Here is a 19,701-nt window from a genome sequence, read left to right as displayed (position 1 = left end):
TTGATCACTTGAAGTGATTTGAGTGAATCTCTGTTCCTCTTACTCAAAAGAGTTTAATGTGATGCTCCATAAAAACTAAAGACTCACTTCTTATGTGATCAAGACTTACAAAAATATATTTGAAAAAGATTTTCTGCCCCTACTTCTTGAATTTTAAATACGACTTAAAAAAAAAAACCCAAGGCACTGTAAATACCATCAAGTAGTAAAAATTATAAAATATTAAAAATACCTGTACTTAAGGGGAAAAAAGTCTCCCCAATTTGATCTCATGCTAATAGTGAAACACATAATAAAAGAAATAGAGTAAACGTAAGCACAGATACTGTAAACATTGGTCTGTTCGTTAAATCATTTAGCCTTAAAAATTAGGCTTAAAGGTCAAAATTCTATGGAAATTACATTTATCTTGAAGAATATCTGGTTGATGAAACAATATAAATTAAATAAACACAGGAAAGAAGTGTTAGGACAGTAACATTTGGGTCATTGAGGCTCTGGACATCAATTTAATAAAGTTACGATGAGCAGGTGGGAATTTTGAGGGTTAGCAAACTGTTTTGTGGGTTGAAATGTGTGTTTTAATGAGTTGTGGCACTAAACTAATAGCCTCATCTTTGTGCTGAGACTATGCTTTCTCTCTGGAGGTTAATCCCAGATTCAGTCATTATTGACTAAAATAGGAAGGGTAACTGGGCTGATGTGGGACTCAGAGGCTCTAGTCCTTGAGTTTCTATAAACATGATTTTTCAAGGAAGAGACAGGAATTTTTTATTTTGGCTGCACCACGGGGCTTGCAGGATCTTAGTTCCCTGACCAGGGATCGAATGCATGCCCTCGGCAGTGAAAGCATGGAGTCCTGACCATTGGACTGCCAGGGAATTTAGGACTTTCTTGATTCTTGTTTTCGAATGGAAACAAAATTTATTTCGGAGGTGAAAAGAGATTATGTGCATTGACTTTAATCAAGGGTTGTATAAAGTTGATTATTTAACTGTACACTATGTGATGCTTACACGCATTTTCCATGATAAAATGCTGGCCACAAATTTATATCCATAAATTACTTACCTGCGTCTCTGCTATCATATTTTCATCGGGTTTTAGGTGGACAGTGAAGGCCTCTCTCATCTCTCTTACCCCATCGAATATTACTTCAATTTCAACAATGTGCTGGATTTCTCCCTCCTTAAACTCAATTTCTACAAATGCAAAATCACAGGTTTAAATCTTTTACATAGGAATATGTGAAGTTTTTCTTAAGCTTCTTTGACAGTGACCCACAATGAGAAATATATTTTATACTGTGGCCCAGTACACTTATGTGTATATGTTTGTGTGCACATGTGAGTGTGGATAAAATGGAATAAAAAGTTTTAAAAACATCACCTATTCTTACGATATGCATTGCACTCTAATATTTTCTATTCTACTCCATTTCATCCAGAAGAAAATTCTAATCATAAGCAACTAAATTGATTTTCTGACCCACAGTTTGAAAAAATGCAGAGTTATGGAATAGACACTCAACAATTTCGATATCGGCACAATCAGACAAACTCACCTCTCATTTCCCAGAATTTCTAAACCAATAGGACGTAAGTCAAATATACGATCACAGGCATTATTGAGTGTGAATAGTATTTTCATTATGTATATATCTAGAAAAGCTGGACATAAAATTGTTGAAATTTTTAATATATGTCAAATTATATTTTAAAAAGACTTCTTTTGGTTGTTGATGTTAATCTTGGAAATTCAGCAATTTTTTTAAGAAAAATGTTAATGTTTTTTTTTTCTCTCACCCTGTCCTCCTCACTAAAAATAATTCCTTCATTGTCATGAAAATTAAACCCAATAATGGTAATCCTTTTTTGACCATTCATTCTGAGATTCTTAAAATGTTAAAAAATTAATTGATTTTATTGAACTCAAGAATAAGCAGCTGACCAAACTTGGATAAACAATTTTGTTGGTTTTACAATGCCTTGTGAAAAACTGGTTCAGAGGAGAAAATAAAGAATATAATGCATAATCATTCCAATCAGAGACGATAACAGACGCTGCTTTCTCATGTAACGGCGGTATTCAATCATTATAATTCTAAATTAAGGAATCCTTTAAAATGTGGCAGAAGAAAATGTGTCTCCAACGTATTTTTCTTTTCCTACTTCCATCAATTATGAAAAGGATCTTTTTCTTTAAAATTGTGTTTGGAAGCCAGACTCATCTTTAAAATTAGTTCTGTTTCTGGGTACAGCCATTTTCCACACTGGCCTTAGCCAGTTCTTTGATACCATTAGCCTTAGATTTCTCATACCCCAAGAGGGCGTACGGTCCTCGTTCCAGAGGATGAAAATAGCTGATCACTTCTGGGTCACCAATTTGTTTGATTTGACCTGTGTGAAGGTGCAATGAAAATTTATTTTCTAACCCTTCAACATCTGGGGATTTCATAGAAAAATACAGATTTTTTAGATCTTTTGCACTTTTCTGCCTGGCAACAGTCATCTGGCTATGACAGTACAGGTCTTTCTCAGCACGGAATGGACTTTCTGGTTGAAGAACATTTCCATCACTCCATCTTTCCCTCACACTTTCCTTGCTTCCCTCATTCTCATTGCTTGTCTTGGCCTTGTAAACATTCGAGTTTTGTAACCCTCTGAATTATATAAACCTAGTTTCTGAGAAGTTGAAAACTTAAGTATTTATTTTAAATGCTTAAATTAATTGTTTTCTTACAGTATACATGCTAGGTGATAGTTGTTTCCTCAGCCACTTTAGACATTTAAAAAAAAAAAAAATTTATTTATTTATTTTTTGGCTGTGTTGGGTCTTCGTTGCTGCCGGCGGGCTTTCTCTAGTTGCGGCGAGCGGTGGCTTCTCTTGTTGCAGAGCGTGGGCTCTAGGTGCATGGGCTCAGTAGTTGTGGCTCGCAGGCTCTAGAGCACAGGCTCAGTAGTTGTGGCGCATGGACTTAGTTGCTCGGCCACACATGGGATCTTCCTGGACCAGGGTTCGAACCCGTGTCCCCTGCATTGGCAGGCGGATTCTTAACTCCTGCACCACCAGGGAAGCCCCTAGACATTTTTAACCCAAAAATATTTTAACGTTTATTCTATATTTAATTTTTTGTTTATTGTAAATGACTACCTCAATTTGGACCATAAAAGGAGAAATTAAAATATATTTCAGGAAAGATTATTAAATTTTTATTATAAATATTTATAAACACACGTTGACATTTATAGGATAAAAGAGACACAGGTTGATTTACTGTTATTTAAGTTTTCTCTGATTTCATTTGTCAAATTACTATATACATATAATTTTGTTTCTGTCTTAGCAAAAAGAATTGTTTTCTTTACAAGAAAAGCATCTTCTGTTAAAGGTCATGTCATCCACATTTAGAAGGTGTTTCCTTCATGTAAAACATGCTCATTTTAGAAAGAGTTATTTTAGATTTTATAATTTAGCAGCTGATCAGTTTTTTCCTCTCTTTTTGGGTTTTATGCATATATTTCCAATATATTATCATTCTTTACATAGAAAATAATATGAGGATAACTTTGAAGCTCTATAGTTCATCATACTTTTACCATATGTGGAAAGAAAATAAGTGTTCCTTTGTAGAGGATGCTAGTTTTTCCAACTGTTTCATTAATTCTATCACTGATTCTGTCACTTCCTAAACTTTGTTCTCAAGTGAGCAGATCAAGATGAACGCCCGTGGTCTATGATCATCAAAAACTGTTGGCAGTCTCTATTTTGCCAGTAAACAATCCACAGGGAGAGAGAAGAACTGACTGGTTTTATACTCATAAAAGTAATGGGTGAAATGATCCGAAAGTTTGAAGAAGGAGAGGGATGGATGAAATGTATTCGTTATGAGTTCCTAAGGCCCAGAGAATTCACGGGCCCTGTGGTTGGTAATCTGTCCCCCTTTTACTGTCCTCCATTAACACTAAACTTTCTAGCTTGAAGTCCTGGATTGTTGTTGTTCTATGACTATCTTCTTGGCTGTCGTGCACATTTTCAGTGCCACAGGGTATTCAGGAAAATTGTTATTTAATGTCGGATTGCCATAACGCAGGTAAAACCCACTGAAAATTAAAGGACTGTAGACTCAAAACAGAAGATCATCTAGCACACTAACTCAAAATGTCCCTAACACATGTACCCAGCAGCCAAAAAGGGAAACTCTGGAAATAAATTCCATTCACTTTGTTTTCCTGACGGAGATTCATTTCAAGGAGTACATGTATTTGTATTTCAGTTGGATGGATATCTCTCTTCCTTTTTCTCAAGGGTACCAGCACTAACACAGTGTGAGCACAACCCATCTGGACATGGGCCCTAGGAGCCCCCATACCTTCCGACACGGGGTGATAGTCCTTTCCAGACGTGGCTGAACCGTCCTTGGTGTGAACCCTCACAACGGAAACCTTTGAAGTGTCTCCTTGGCGAATCACTGGAATTTTTATAACCACCGACTGTCCTGGTTCTCTGGGTTCACTGACGCTAAATTTGGTTTCTCCAAATTTAATAATTGTCTCTAAAACAGTGGGAGACACGGACAAATTAAATTGTAAAGGGAATGCTTTTTTTCTCCACTTCTAATGGTTTATCTGTTTCCCATGTGGGAGGAGCTTAATTATATTATTCTCTTCCCTTCCCTCTGTCCCCTCGCTCAGTATCACTGGTGTGTCATGAGAAACTGAGCATGCATGGCCCAGCTCCTTCCTTAGCAATTAACCAGCCCCCAGAAATCACGTGCTGTGGGCTGTGTCTATGCGCCAAAAATTTTACACGAGTGGGCCACTGACTAAGGGAAGGAAAGGAGGAAATTGTTGACCCAGGACGACCTGCACCCAAGGGTATGTGAGGAGTAGGGAGGTCTGAATGCTTGGGATTTAGCATTTAGGTATCAACCATATTCTTCGACATAACTTTCAGTTTAAATGGTTTACTTCGTTCTCCACTTATCTTAGCCTTTTTCCTATTTCTCAATTACTTTAAAAGCCAAGTCAGAAAGAGGGGGTTATTTTCTGAGCCACCTAAAACTTTAATACAGATGGATTTCAGTTCCTAATTTACAGTTGAACGCAAGAAACAGCTTCTTACTATCAGCATCATCTCTGATCCTTATCAGAGTTTCATTGTGTTCACCAACCACAGCTCCAAAAGGGGAGTTGCTCTGTGGAGTGCCAAGAACCAGACGGAGCTCCTCTACCTCTTCATATAGTACGTCATCCATCAGCTCAAGGATACAAGGCTTTTCAGTCTCACCTGGAACAATAATAACGACAGCAGGACAATCACATCCCGTAGGCCATAAGGGAAGCATCTGCAACCAGGAGGTAAGCCCCATGAGGGCAGGGATGTTGCTTTTTTCCCTGCTGTATCGACAGCGCAAGGAACAGTGTCTGGCATGTAATAAGCCTTTGATTAATATTTGCTGAATGAATGATGAGGTTTGAACATATGCAATGACAGGCCCTGTTTGTACAGGGAGTTCTTTAATGTTTAATGCCTGTCTTAAGTTCTGTCACTTATGTCTGAAAACAAGGGGAAAAGAGGAAATGCCAATTTTATTTATAAGTTTCTAACATTATGATCAGGAGGCAAATTTAGCAACTTTGTACAGGTTGGTCATTGTTAATTTGACCACAGCACATGTATCTTGTACAATTATTGGATCAAAGTGGTCAAATATTTTATGACATTGGACACATGTTAAAAATGTGACATCTATTTCCTTTCATTTCTGTCATTTGAACATTAAGTCTTGCCCAGTACTGTGAAATCTACACATTTGATAGGACATTATCTGCTGCATAAAGTTTGAATAAACAATATAGCACATCACTAGAAACTGATCAATAAGTTGATATGGAAACCAAAAGAACATTCATTCACCCTGTTAAGATCTACCTCAATTTGTTATCATTTAGTGCACATTAAACCATGTCATAAGCTTGTTGAAATCAAGAACCTGTATTTCCTTGATAGATATTTCACACCCAAAACTTGGCTTCTGCAAATTCCAAATAAAAATTTCAAGCCAAAACTTACCAGGGAGGAAGGTGATGGTGGACATATCAGTGTTTGGGCGTTCTTCGAAGTCCATCATCACTTGTGCAGACCCCTGTCGCGTATAGCATCTCACCGAAGACCTGTACTGGATATCTCCACTCCTGTGGATCATGGCAACTATCTGCCCATCATTTTCATTGCCAGTATATACTCGTTCTTTGAATTGCATCTTAGGCACTGCAAAAAAATACAAGAAAATAAACATATGAATCAAAGTGAATAGAAATGTAAGGAAAACGGCATTTCAGAAAACATGGTTTCGTGGGAAGAATAATGGAACAGAAATGAGAAGAACTGGAACCAACTCTCCACTCAGTCACTTGTCAGTGTTTTGGCCTTGAACAAATCACTTAACTCAGTATTTTGATTTCCTTATCCTTGTAATTTTGCTCTATTTTGTGGAGTAGGAAGATGCAATGAAATGTGAAAAAGTAGATAAAACCAGAGATTTAAAGATGTCTGTATCTATATATGTTGCTTTATCATGAGCTTTTCAGAATTTCTTGATATGAATAATATTAAATATTGTGCACATAATCACATGCATAGTTTACCTGGACCGTGTTGGAAAAGTTGACAATGGCTATAATATTATATATATTACATAATAGAAGGTGACACCTATACTAGGTCAATTAACTACAGGTCTCATTGACAATAGGTTAGACTCCTCCAAGCAATGTCAGGATCATCGTGGTAGAAGATTATTCAGAATTTTCTTGTGATGACGTGTCAGAGAGCCCTGCCATGTGTCCTGAAGCTTATCGCTTCAGAACAGTGTCTTTGGCACATCATTAGGGGAATTTCAGGAGTCTGGGAGTAAGGAGATAACAGAAAGTGCCTTGTGTTGAGAAATCGAAAAAGACCATTAATACTCAAGGGTTTGTGCAACGCCATGTGGTTCCACCCATCTGTGGGGGGGAGTTCTTGACACACAATCAAGATATTGATAGCAATCTCATTTTTTTTTTTTGTTTGTTTTTTTTGTTTTTTGTTTTTTTTGCGGTACGTGGGCCTCTCACTGCTGTGGCCTCTCCCGTCGCTCCGGATGCACAGGCCCAGCAGCCATGGCTCACGGGCCCAGCCACTCCGCGGCATGTGGGATCTTCCCGGACTGGGGCACGAACCCATGTCCCCTGCATTGGCAGGCGGACTCTCAACCGCTGCGCCACCAGGGAGGCCCAGCAATCTCATTTTTTTAAATTTGCGAGGAAGACTGAAAGTTTTCTTCTGAAGCTGTTTAATTCTATCAAAATAATCAGGATGAGAAAGTAAGACTTGGTCAGCTAAGGTATTATTATGGGTTGAACTGTGTCCCCTAATTCCCAGGTTGAAGTCCTAACACCCAGTACCTCAGAATGTGACCTTATGTGGAGATAGGGTCTTTACAGAACTAATCAAGTAAAAATGAGGTCATTAGGGTGGGCCCTAATTCAATATGACTGGTGTCCTTATATAAAAGGGAAATTTGGACACAGAGACACACATAGAAGCTGATGTAATGACACACAGGGGAAAAGATCGCCATCTACAAGACAAGAGAGAGGGTCGGAACAGATTCTTCTGTTGCATCCCTTAGAAGGAAGTAACCCTGCTGATATCTTGATCTTGGACTCCTAGCCTCCAGAACTGTCAGACAAGAAATTTCTGAGTCTGTAGTACTTTGTTATGGCAGCCCTAGCAAACTAATATGGGTATATAAACCCTAGTTTATCATTTTACTTAACATTTATATAAAGTCTACCTTATCGTTTTACTTATCTTCATAAATTAATAAACACTCACAATCTGAGACAGAATCATTTATGGCCACCGTGGCTTTGCTGGGATCACCAAGGGCAGCATTCATAGGCATTCGAAGCACAAGTTCAAATTTCTCAATTCCCTCCAGCACCGGTTGTCCAAGATCATCCAGAACGATAACACGAACAGTCTGCATGTTGACTCCAGGTGCAAAATCTAAATTACGACTGATTCCCACATAGTCTGTTCCAGCTATGACAGTAACAGAAGAATTTTTCAGTTGGGGACTAACTCAATTTAAACAAAATTATGAGAAGCAAACTGTGTAGATATATTTATAATCCTTTTTAAAATATATAGACTAGCATACCGTTACAGAAAATACATTTAATGAAATGCAAAAGATTAGTATCTAACCTTTTGGTTATTGAGATGGTAGATCAAAGATCAGGCTCTGAACTTTGTCTTATCTATGTCTAACAAGTTATTTTACCTTTAGTTATTTTAGCTTTCTTATAGTTTTTTTTCATCTTTTTTGGAATTCTCAAATAGAACTAGTAAAAATCAGGTCTAAAAACAACCAGCATATCAATCAAGTATTTGATTATCATAAATTATATATGAAATATAAATATTGAAATTTTGTTATCATTAGTTAAATATCCAAATCTATTTTCAGAAGCTACTACAGAACTTTAGGTGTGTGACTGCCTGCTGGTTAAAACAACACATTTCAGATACAAGCTTTTGTCTGACATGCTTCACCCACACCTGCCCCAGAGACATATTTGGTTTTTGGCTTATTATTTTTCAGACTGTGGGGCGCATACTAGTGTTGACATCTCCATTTATGTTCTAAAGTAGTTAAAAAAACAAAACTTTCTCTTAATCTTTAGGCACTACATCCATAAAGACTGGAAATAGGGGAGAGTGTTCAGTATTATTTCTTCCTTGTTTTCATACCTTCTGCTCTTCTAACTCTCATTTTGTATCTGTTTACCTCTGAATATGCAACTATATTTGAGTATGTGTCTTTAATTCATTTTTAAAAGTCTCTGTATCTCACTGTGGTTCTTTCTGTGGTTTTCTTTTCCTCTTCTTCTTCACCTTTATTCTCATCTGTTTCTTTGACTTGAATTTTCTCTAAAGAAATGACTAATTTGGCTAAACAAATGTTTACTGGACACCGGCTACATGCAAAACACTATGCTGGTTCTACGACATTTAAGAAGTGAAAACTTAAGGGTGACATAAAATGGGATGAATGATATGGGTGATGAATGTGTGATGTGTGTATGATGTACGTGTGTGGGCATGTGTAAGAGATAAGTTTGTACTGCTGGTCATTTAGATGGGACAAAAAAGGAAATGTCTTATCTTATGCTTGTCCTAGCTTTATGATAAACTTTTAGCAGTGTAGATTCCAGAATAAAAGGCAAGCATGTGTCGGCTAGGACAGCTTGTATAATGAAGTGTAGGAAAAGCCTCTGGGTCCCAAGTATTTATGGGGACATTTGTTTAAAATGAGGAAGGAGCCAAGCTAGAGATACAAACCTGCATGATACTTAAATGCCACTAGATTTCTCTGAGGGTGGCCTTCACGATTATTCTAGTTGCGCATATGACGTCATAATATTCAACGATGGTAGATTTCCCAAGTATCGAGAACCAATTCATGCAAATAAAGGCATTCAAATGTAGAGTCTTTGACTTATATGTTTATAACTCAGCTTTTGATTTGTGGCCCTTTAGATGTATTTTCTCACGATAGTAAATAGAGCCTAGATTTGCCAACTATACAGTAATAATTTCAGAAAAAATTACATTCAACCAGACTGCTTAAACAGAAGTGAATGAAGTATTTGGGCTTTAAGGTATTTCATCATGGCAAGTGGAAAACTGTAGAATACTCAAAAGAGTTGCTGTAGGAAACTGCTCACCATCAGCAGAGGGAGGGTCTGTCTTCTGAGACCTCACGGTGACGCTAGAAGCCTGGGACAGGTCAGTGCCGGCTCTCCACACCCGCACGTCCACAGAGCCTATGCTCTCGTCCACAGGGTACTCGACATCACCAAAGTAGAGGATGGGTTCTGTTAAGAAGGAAACAGAAACCATTTCTGTTACGTTTACTTTTCCACATCAAACTGTACAATGAAATTCCAAAGAACAGTTCGCTTCATCTTACCGACTTCCTTATACCATCATTTTTTTTTCCTTTTAGCAAGATAACATCTCTTTAATCTCTAGACTTACACAGTTTTCAGATCAAAATGCCTCAAACAAAAATACATATGGTAAAGTGTCTAATGGAACTTTTTTTTATTGCTTATTTTTGTTGTTGTTGTTTTGCTGTGTTTTGTTTTGGCGGCGCTGCACGGCTTGTGGTATCTTAGTTCCCTGAACAGGGACTGAACCCCCACCACGGCAGTGGAAGCACCGAGTGGACCACCAGGGAATTCCCTCTAATGGAGCGTCCTTATCTTGAGGCACGTGAGTTACTTTGTCCCCTGTATGTGGGGTTATAAATGGCTTCTAAATGTACTTCCTAAAAGTTTAGCTGGTAAAGTAGCTGCAAAATGAAACAAAACACATAAAGCTGAAATTTTATGAATTTGGCCCGACGGCTCATTTTCCCGTCTCCTACCGCGTCATCACTCTGGAGACTATTTGCATAACGACATCTTCTAGTCCATCAGTCCACTGTCTTTGGGCCTCTTATAACCCCTAGAGAGTTAGCCCCTATTGGCATATCTAGACTTTTAAAAATGAATTAAAGACACATACTCAAATAGACTACATACGATTGGCATAACTAGAATATATATGATTATGAGTCCTGAAGACTTTAGGACATGATAGTAGGTTACCTATAGGGTTTCGGGGGTACTCTATACTGAGGTTCCACTAGAGAAATAATCTCATACCAAGGGGCTTACTTTTTTTTTTTTTTTTTTGCGGTACGCAGGCCTCTCACTGTTGTGGCCTCTCCCGCCGCGGAGCACAGGCTCCGGACGCGCAGGCTCAGCGGCCATGGCTCACGGGCCCAGCCACTCCGCGGCATGTGGGATCTTCCCGGACCGGGGCACGAACCCGTGTCCCCTGCATCGGCAGGCGGACTCTCAACCGCTGCGCCACCAGGGAAGCCCTTACATTTGTTTTAAACGTGTATGAAAATCATGTGACTTAGGCCATTAAAACAGGACACACACTTTGGAGACTTTGTATTTTTCTCCAGTATTGGCGATGAATTGATCTAACCATCATTCCCTGTCTGATTCTACCCGTGACCAGCAGTTTACCTCGTGAGACAGCTGCCAGAGTCTGAGGGATAGCAGTTAGCTGACTAATGAAGAAACCTGGGAGACGATCTGTGAGCTTTTAAAAAAAATCCCCAAAACTTATTTTGAAATATTTATAGGCTTGTGGGAAATTGCAGAAATAGTAAATGGAGTGTATACTTTCCCTATTGTGAGCTTATCAACAAAGATAAATTAATTGAGTATATTCATGTGATAAGGCAAACAGTCCTTTGACTTGAGACATTTTAGTCATCTGTGTGTGGTTTTACAAGACTCCAGAGATCTAAGTCTAAAAGGTTATGCAACTCACATCAATGTTCCCTAAAACACAAGGTCATTCAAGAGACGACTATCACGTTTCAGAGCATTTAACTGAATTACCAAACACAAAAATGAAACAAAACCCTACAATTATGGCTCACAACCACAGGAAACCCATTCTGTGCACTGCTCGAGTAAGGATTCTTTATTTTCCTTCCCCCAAATAAATTATCTTTATTGAAACTGGAAAGTTGTGTTTTCTTTGTTTCTTCATTTGCGAGCACGATAAAAAGCACAGAGCTCCCTGAACTCTTGAATAATACAAAACCAACCTTGGAAATTTTGCCTGCATGTTTTGGTTCACGGGGTGATAAATCTGCCTACAGGATACTTTCACCTTCTCATCCCTTCAGCCTGGACAGTGCTAGGGCCTGTGAGTGGATGTACACAGATGAAGGTATTATCTTATTAACTTCAGCCAAGGTGGACCTCAAATACAAGCCAGTAAATTCCTGACATTTCTCACGCTGAGTAGGGGGCAAAGGTGAAGACGAAACCCTGAAAGTGCTTATCGTGACCAGATGACCACACCAAGCACATCTGTGTGTCTTTCAAAAGGCTTTTGTGATTATTGCAGAGGCCTGATCATCTGCATCCAGTGAGTGACCTAAGCCTCTTCACATTCCTGGCAAACCACATCATTGTACAGATTAGATTTGAGTTATGGAAGATATCTGTGAAATGCAGTAAGGGAGACCCCTCCCGTATTCCCGTCTCTCTACTCCTCCCAGATACATACTAGAGGTGGAACAGACTAAAATCATGTGAGTGAATACGACCGTTAATCACCAAATGGGCTACGCAGAGACCAAATTTTGTTCTGCAAGTGTGTGTTCAGACTCACTCCGTCAACTGTAGATCGAGTGTTTTGATGTTATAGCATAACGTGCCGTTCATATAAGAAAAAAAAGAGTTCTATGTATTCAATAGTACGCTGAAAATGTTTTATCCAAGTTGTCATTAAGAGTGAAGAGTAATGATAATAGTTACCACGTGTAGAACATTTATTATGTGTCTGACATATGTGCTTTGTGTGTGTGTGTGTGTGTGTGAGAGAGAGAGAGAGAGAGAGAACGAGAGAGAGGAAGGGAGAGAGAGACAGAGGTGGGAGGTCACAGCACATGTAACAATGCAATAAATAATAAGATTTATGTGAACGATGCAAACAATATATCGTATCGCCATTGTATAGTGTGTGGTTACCTCCAGCAGAAAGAAAGAGGAGGAATGGAAAAAGGGTTTTACTCCTAAACCTCTCAATTTCACCACTGCAGCTAATAGAACGCATTAGGAAAGATATTTTTCTCCTTAAGATTGATTTTTTTTGCCTACCTGTAGATTTAAGTTATTTATGCGCTTTCTCTCCCTCTCTGTGCTCTATTCATGATCACTGGAAAATTAGTCTATTAATCAATTGCAGTCACTGCAATTAAAGGGACTCTGATGACATTAAAACACATGTGAATAGTTTTTACTCATTCTCCTTAACTGCCTAGTTTCCTACATCATGAATAAAAAGAAATGGTGGGGCTTCCCTGGTGGCGCAGTGGTTAAGAATCTGCCTGCCAATGCAGGGGACATGGGTTCGAGCCCTGGTCTGGGAAGATCCCACATGCCACGGAGCAACTAAGCCCGTGAGGCACAACTACGGAGCCTGCACGTGTAGAGCCTTTGCTCCACAACACGAGAAACCACGACAATGAGAAGCCTGCACACCGCAAAGAAGAGTAGCCCCCGCTCGCCGCAACTAGAGAAAGTCCACGCACAGAAACAAAAACCCAACACAGACAAAAATAAATAAATAAGTTTATAAAAAAAAAAAAAAGAAATGGTGGCATTAGCACCTCTGTATCTTTTCGGTGTGGTTGAAGGAGAACTGAAAAGAATCATCATTATTGTTATTTCAATTTCTCAATACCTTGTCATAAGTCTCTAAAACTTAAATATTATTTATAATTATTACCATTTGTACAGAATCTCATGTAATGTGGACGACTTAAAAATCCTTCAAGCAGTGGGTTGAGGTATAGATAATTGCTCAAGGTAATTGGCAAGAGTTTCCTTGAACATTTTAATGTGGAAGTAATAAACTAGTGAAAGGAAAAGAAAGATATATGGATGAAACTGTCAACAGTCAAAGGATACCTAGGCGAAATTCAGAAGAATTGCTTGTTCTTGAAAATTATTATTATTTATGAATAAGATTTTAACTCACCTCTCTTTGGTAAGATGCTTATTTGTTTGTTTTTATCTAGGAGCTTGGTTTCTCTTAAAAGTTAAGTAAACTGTAGACCTCTGTCTATTAGTTTTGTAAATATCCATATTACAACTTCAAGTAGATCAGAAAGAAAAAAACCTATTTAATTGTGTAATCAGATCTTAAATACACACCGTGCCTTGTAAGTTCACAATCTTAATAGAGAAAACAGTCAGTGGCTGGTATTACTACCTGGAATGAGAAAATATCAAATAAAGTCATGTAGCCCACACCCACAAAACACCATAAAACAGTCATTCGTCACCACTCCACCAACCACAGGTGACACGGCAGAACGCACGTTTATTCCCCCAGCGGAGAAAAGATAAGTTATATACAAACAGTGTGAGGGAAGCACAAGGGAGGTTTTTAAATTGGCCACGTGATATAGTGTGAAATTCTCAAGGGAAGCCAAACTCTACTCTCTGTATCCTTTGTGGTGTTAACACCTTTAAAGAAAGGGCACAGATCAAGGCATTGCCTACAGAAGAGTCTGTTTTAGTTCATTAAACATTAATATGCTTTTCAAGGTTGGGAATACTTTCAATACAAACAACACAGATAGGATCATGTCTATTTCTTGCAAACATAGTTGACGAGGAGGCTTGGCAAGCCGTACAACACACACACCTGCAATGAAGACAAAGGGAAAATCATTTAAGTTTTTCCCCACAGGGAAAAAGTGAACTTTTTTCCTTTGCTGAGTCTGTGGTGTCTAGATTGATGTTTACAATTACTTTGTGTCTCATGAGATGAAAGGAAGAGGTGCCAGTAGTAATTGCTATCTGGAGCCAAATCTTATTTACTCACGTGTAGCTGGAACATTGGTCAAGTAGGCTTTGTAGCTCTAAGATGTTTGCTTAGAATTGAAAAAAAAAAAAAAAACAAAAAAACTTCTACGCCATCTTTTGGTTCAGGGCTGAAAATAATACAAAGGAACTTTCCTAAATGATTTCCAATTCAGATCTCTTCTGAGTTTTGGACCTTGATAACTGGCTGCCTATACAACGCCATGCTGTGGGCACCTCAAGGTAAACTCTCAAACAGAGGCAGTAGAGTCACCACCACTGCCCACCCCCTGGTTTCTCTCTATGTCACTGTCACTACCTTAGATGCAGCCAGCATCACCTGACATTGAACTCTCCCAACAGCAACTTAGCTAGGCTCTTAACCAGAGGCCATCCCCCAAAGCAAATCTCATCATGGCAATCCCTTTGCTGAAAGCCTTTCAATGTTTCAACGCTCTTAGGGCTGCTAACAGACTTTAACATTGGTTAAAAACACTGGTTTGTAAAACACTAAACATTTGGTCTCAGTTTGCCTTTTAAATCTCATTTTGGCCTCTTTTCTACCCCAAAATCCAGTGTCTTGAATGTCTTAAATGTGGCACTCCCAGTCTTTGCTATGCCATTGCCATTGCTTTGAACACTCTTCCCTCCTCACAGGATAACTCCGGTTTCAGATTTTTTTTTATTTTTATTTTTTAGACGCACCACGCGGCTTGTGGGATCTTAGTTCCCTGACCAGGGATGGAACCCAGACTCCCTGCAATGGAAGCGCGGAGTCCTAAACCACTGGACACCAGGGAATTCGGGTTTCAGTAGAAGTCACTTGTGCTGGGGAGCACCCTGTCTTCCCTCGTCAACCCCGCCCCCTCCCCAGTCACCTCAGGCTTGTATCCCTCACTGTCTCTGAGCTCTCTAAGGGGAGGAATTAAGCCTCCTTTACTCACTGATGTTTTCCTAACACTTAGTGTAATCAATGTCTGGCCGTAGGTGCTCAATTAACGTTTGCGGAGGTAATGAACCTCGTGTAAAACAGGATCACTGATTTGCCAGAGCAAATGAATAAATACGTCTTTGTGGTGGTGGCTGAGTTAGAAGACAACCGTCCTTAGCATCAGGCAGTGGGAGTTACAAAGCCTCAGGAGGATGAAGTGCTCCTCTTTGCAGTAAAATGACTGTGAAGGGCTGACCTTTGAATCTGGAGCAGGTCCACAGGGGCAAGGGAAGCCCACCACCATGAACTCCAAGAGAAGGGTTTTTTTTTTACTTTCACTTTTTAAATACTTTGCCTCCAGGCATTTCCAAGTTGGATGTGCATTAGGATCTGCCAAGGAGATTTAAAGATACAGATGCTCGCTCTCACCTCCAATTTATCGAATCATAATTTCCAATGGGTTCCCCCAGGCACCAGTGTTTTCTCTTTTTCTTTCTTTCCTTCCTTCCTTCCTTCCTTTCTTTTCTTTCTTTCTCTCTCTCTCTTTCTTTCTTCCTTTCTTTTTCTTTCTTCCTTTCTTTCTTCCTTTCTTCCTTCCTTTCTTTCTTCTTTTCTTTCTTTCTTCCTTCCTCTCCTCCTTTCTTCCTTTCTTTCCTTTTTTAAGCTGACTATATTTTTTAGAGTAGTTTTCAGTTCAGAATTGTTTTCAGAGCAAAACTGAGCAGAAGATACAGAGATCTACCATATACTCCCAGCCCCACCCATGTATCTCACCAGTGCTTTTGAAAACCTCTACAGGTCTCAGCAACCTTCAGGTTGTTTTAGCTCATGTCAGTGTCTTTAGCAAATAATAAGTAATGGTTAGATACCACACTAATTGTTTTGATTTCAGTATCTTACTTCATCCTTACAGCCACCCTATGAGGTACGTACTATATTAGTCTTCTTTTCACAGATAAGGAAACTAAGGATTAAGAGATTTGCCCAAAGTCACACATCAGGGAAATGGTGCATTAGGATCCATGCCTAGATAAAGTGTGTACCCTTAACTAAGCTAACTAACCTTAACTAAGGCAACCATAATACAAAAGGTTGTCACAAGATTTTAATGAACATAATTTCTACCCTGAATTCAATGTATGTAGGTTTATCATATAGAAATGCTAACATAAGTGTACAAAGATACATACACAAGTATGTTGTACTTCATTTGTACTAAGGCACAATTGAAAACAAGCCCAAAATCCCTCAGAAGGGGACTGGTTGAATTACAGTTCATTCAGAAAATGAAAGACCAGGCTATGAAGTTGATTTTTTTTTCTTTCCTTTTTTTAAGGTAGAAAATCTAGTGAAGACATTGACGTCTGGTTAAAGACAGTTTAGTGATTTTACACCCTCTACTTGGCTTCCTCAGCAGCAATGATAGATTAAAAATTAAAGATAGCATGCCATTTCTTTTTGGTAGCTTTGAAGACTTTCCCTTTATCATTATTATGCTTGATAAGGAAAGGGAGAGCTCTGCTCAAAACAAGATAAGCATCTCTGTGAACTAAAAACGTAACAGAACAACAGGACATCATAGCGGTGAGTGGAGCGCAAAGCGAATGGTTCTGCTGGCCTCTTAAGTCTGCACAAAGGCTGTGAATCAACACTGGAGCCATAGAAACCAGAGGAAAATGGAACTCAAGAGTGAGGGCAAAATAAACATATTTTTAGCCATTAAAGACGAAGAGGTTTTCTTACCTATAGATGCACACTGAGAAAGTGCTAAAAGCACAGAAGAAAAGTAAAATCAAATGGAGGAACTGGATGCAAGACACTTTGCTGAGCAAATCAATAAAATATGCTGGTAAATCCAACTATTGATTGCAAGCATAAACAATCATCGTAATTGATATTCTCAACTTGATGCTGAAACTGAAACTTGAGACAACAGAGAGGAAGTTATAAACAGATGAATTCAGTGGGTGTCTAGACTCTTCCATGTCCTTGTCTTTTTCAAGAGAGTAAACTTTGTTAGGCAGATAGTAAAGTATCTTCATGAAAATTATGAGTTGCCACCAAAAGGACAGAAACCAGTAGAAAATAAAGATCACAAAGGATACGGAAAACTTTCTTGGCATAACAAGAAGCTGTGAAGGAGGGAAAAAAATAAAGGAAAAATCCATATGCAGAAACCCCAAATTAAAAGCCCAAGTATATTGCCATAACTAGAATAAGGCAAATGGCTTAACTTTCCTTATTTAAAACAGATGGGCTGGATTAAAAAACAAACAGACGTAAAAAAGTAGCTGTAAACAAAATTTGAGGAAAATATGAAAACTATAAGGATGTAGGAAAGCTACGTTAAGCCAACAGGAAAAAAGCAAGGCAGTGTAGTAACATTAACAACAGTCCAAATACAATTTAAAGCAAATTCATTAATACAGAGGAATTCCACACAATACAAAACAACAGCCAACCAAGATTATCTGACATTCCTGAATTTGTATTGAAATATATAAAGCAAAAACTGACGATTATAGGAAAATATTGATTAATCTACGATTATAGTGGGTTTTTTAAATCTTACCATGCTCAGAAAATGATAGATGAGGCAAAATAATTTAGTAGGAATATTAAAAAATATCGCAACATAACCTTTGTCTACAGCATGTATGTATCCCTGACCCCCAAAACAAAAGATTGGTACCCGAAATAAATGACAACTTTTATAAATCTACAACAAAAATGTTAACAGCAAATAGAAAAATTGAAAAATTATATAAACGTTCAAAGCTCAGGAGAGAAAACTTTCACTGTTATATGTAAATAATCTTAAAATGAGATATTATTTAATATTCATAAGATTAGCAAAACCCAAATAGTTCAACAATGTGTGGAAACAGACATTCTCAGATGCTCTGGTAGAAAGGCAACTGATTCAATCACTTTGGAGAGATTTGGCAATATCTGGTAGAATTGAACTTGCACGTCCAGCATGACCCATCAATTCTATCTTTAGGTAATCACCCTAGAAAAGTTCCCTACATGTATATTCAGGAATATTTACAAATATGTTTAGTGCAACTCTATGTATACATACAAAACCCAATGTCAGTAGGGCAGCAGGGGAATGGATAATAACACTCATCTAAATTCATCAAAATAACCAGATCTTGAAAACACGATGCTGATTTAAAAAAAAAAAAAAAAGCAAGTTGAAATAGATACTTATCCTGTTTGCGATCATTGCTACTTTGGAGGACCATGGTAGTTGAATGGTACTAGAAGGAAACTTATGTTTTAAGTCTAGTGTTTGATTCCTTTAAAGGACCTGAGGCAACTAAGAAAAATGGAACACTGGTTAATTTTAGATAGAGCACACATTACGCTGTACAATCTTTGTACACTTCTGTAAAGAAAAAAAAAGTTTACATGATAGTTATAGAATGGTATGTATCAAATAATCCATGTTGTTCATACACATATTATTGACGCACAGAAAAATAAGAAAGAATATATAGCAAGTTGCTAACTGGTTATTTCTTAGAGATGGGATTATGAGGAAATTTTACCTCCCTTGCTGCACATTTCTTCCACACACTAATTTGCTATATATTTTACATTTTTTCCCCAAGTAGCATCTATTACGTTTGTAAATAGGAAGAAAAAAAATTAGATTAACTTCCTTCTATAAATAACATCTTGTAAAAAATTAGTTTTAAATAATTTTGACTGGGCCTTTCCCTACTTTTCTTTCAAAAAATGTGTAAACACACATTCTTAAGAAAGACCTAATATTTAGTCTCTAAAAAGCACTTTCAAAATTCTTGTTGAAAAAAGAAAGGTCAAATATATGTTTGAGTATATATCAGTTTAAAGGCATGTTTTGACATTTCTTTTCCTTGCCAACTATACTTTTCTCAGAAAGAATAAAGAAAAGTCAGGACATGTCTAAAATGCTTATAACTTAAGGACTGAATCTTCCCAAGATTTCAGCTGAGAATATGTGGTGAGCCTTTCTCCAAAAAAGATACTGTAATCAGAGATTCTACTGTCAATCTAGTTTCACTCCAAAACTCTGATTTTGTCTTTTTCAGGGTCGATACAAGTTTAAAATAAAATTTAAATGTTAAGGTCATCAGAGTTTTCCACCATCCAGTAGCATTTGAAGAAGGCTTCCTGAATATTCTTTATTCAACAAATATTTCTGAGAACCCATCTCTAGGAGAGTGTTTTTAAAACTCTTTTTTGTTTCTATCCTATATGATATCACATCATATA

General features: G+C 38.0%; 1 protein-coding gene across 1 annotated transcript in view; it reads right to left on the bottom strand.

Annotated features, from left to right (window-relative positions):
- The window catches only part of FREM2 (FRAS1 related extracellular matrix 2), a 158,686-nt gene that overhangs the window by 31,129 nt on the left and 107,856 nt on the right, over positions 1 to 19,701 (bottom strand). Inside the window, exons 7-12 of the mRNA XM_032611517.1 lie at positions 9,780 to 9,929; positions 7,882 to 8,091; positions 6,076 to 6,273; positions 5,125 to 5,289; positions 4,373 to 4,555; positions 1,072 to 1,202 (exon numbers count right to left, since the gene is read on the bottom strand). Coding sequence (XP_032467408.1) covers positions 1,072 to 1,202; positions 4,373 to 4,555; positions 5,125 to 5,289; positions 6,076 to 6,273; positions 7,882 to 8,091; positions 9,780 to 9,929 — 1,037 coding nt within the window. The remainder of the gene's footprint in view (positions 1 to 1,071; positions 1,203 to 4,372; positions 4,556 to 5,124; positions 5,290 to 6,075; positions 6,274 to 7,881; positions 8,092 to 9,779; positions 9,930 to 19,701) is intronic.

This window comes from Phocoena sinus, chromosome 18 (genome assembly GCF_008692025.1).
Source record: "Phocoena sinus isolate mPhoSin1 chromosome 18, mPhoSin1.pri, whole genome shotgun sequence".
Classification (NCBI taxonomy): Eukaryota; Metazoa; Chordata; class Mammalia; order Artiodactyla; family Phocoenidae; genus Phocoena; species Phocoena sinus.
This window is presented reverse-complemented; position numbering and strand designations above follow the sequence as displayed.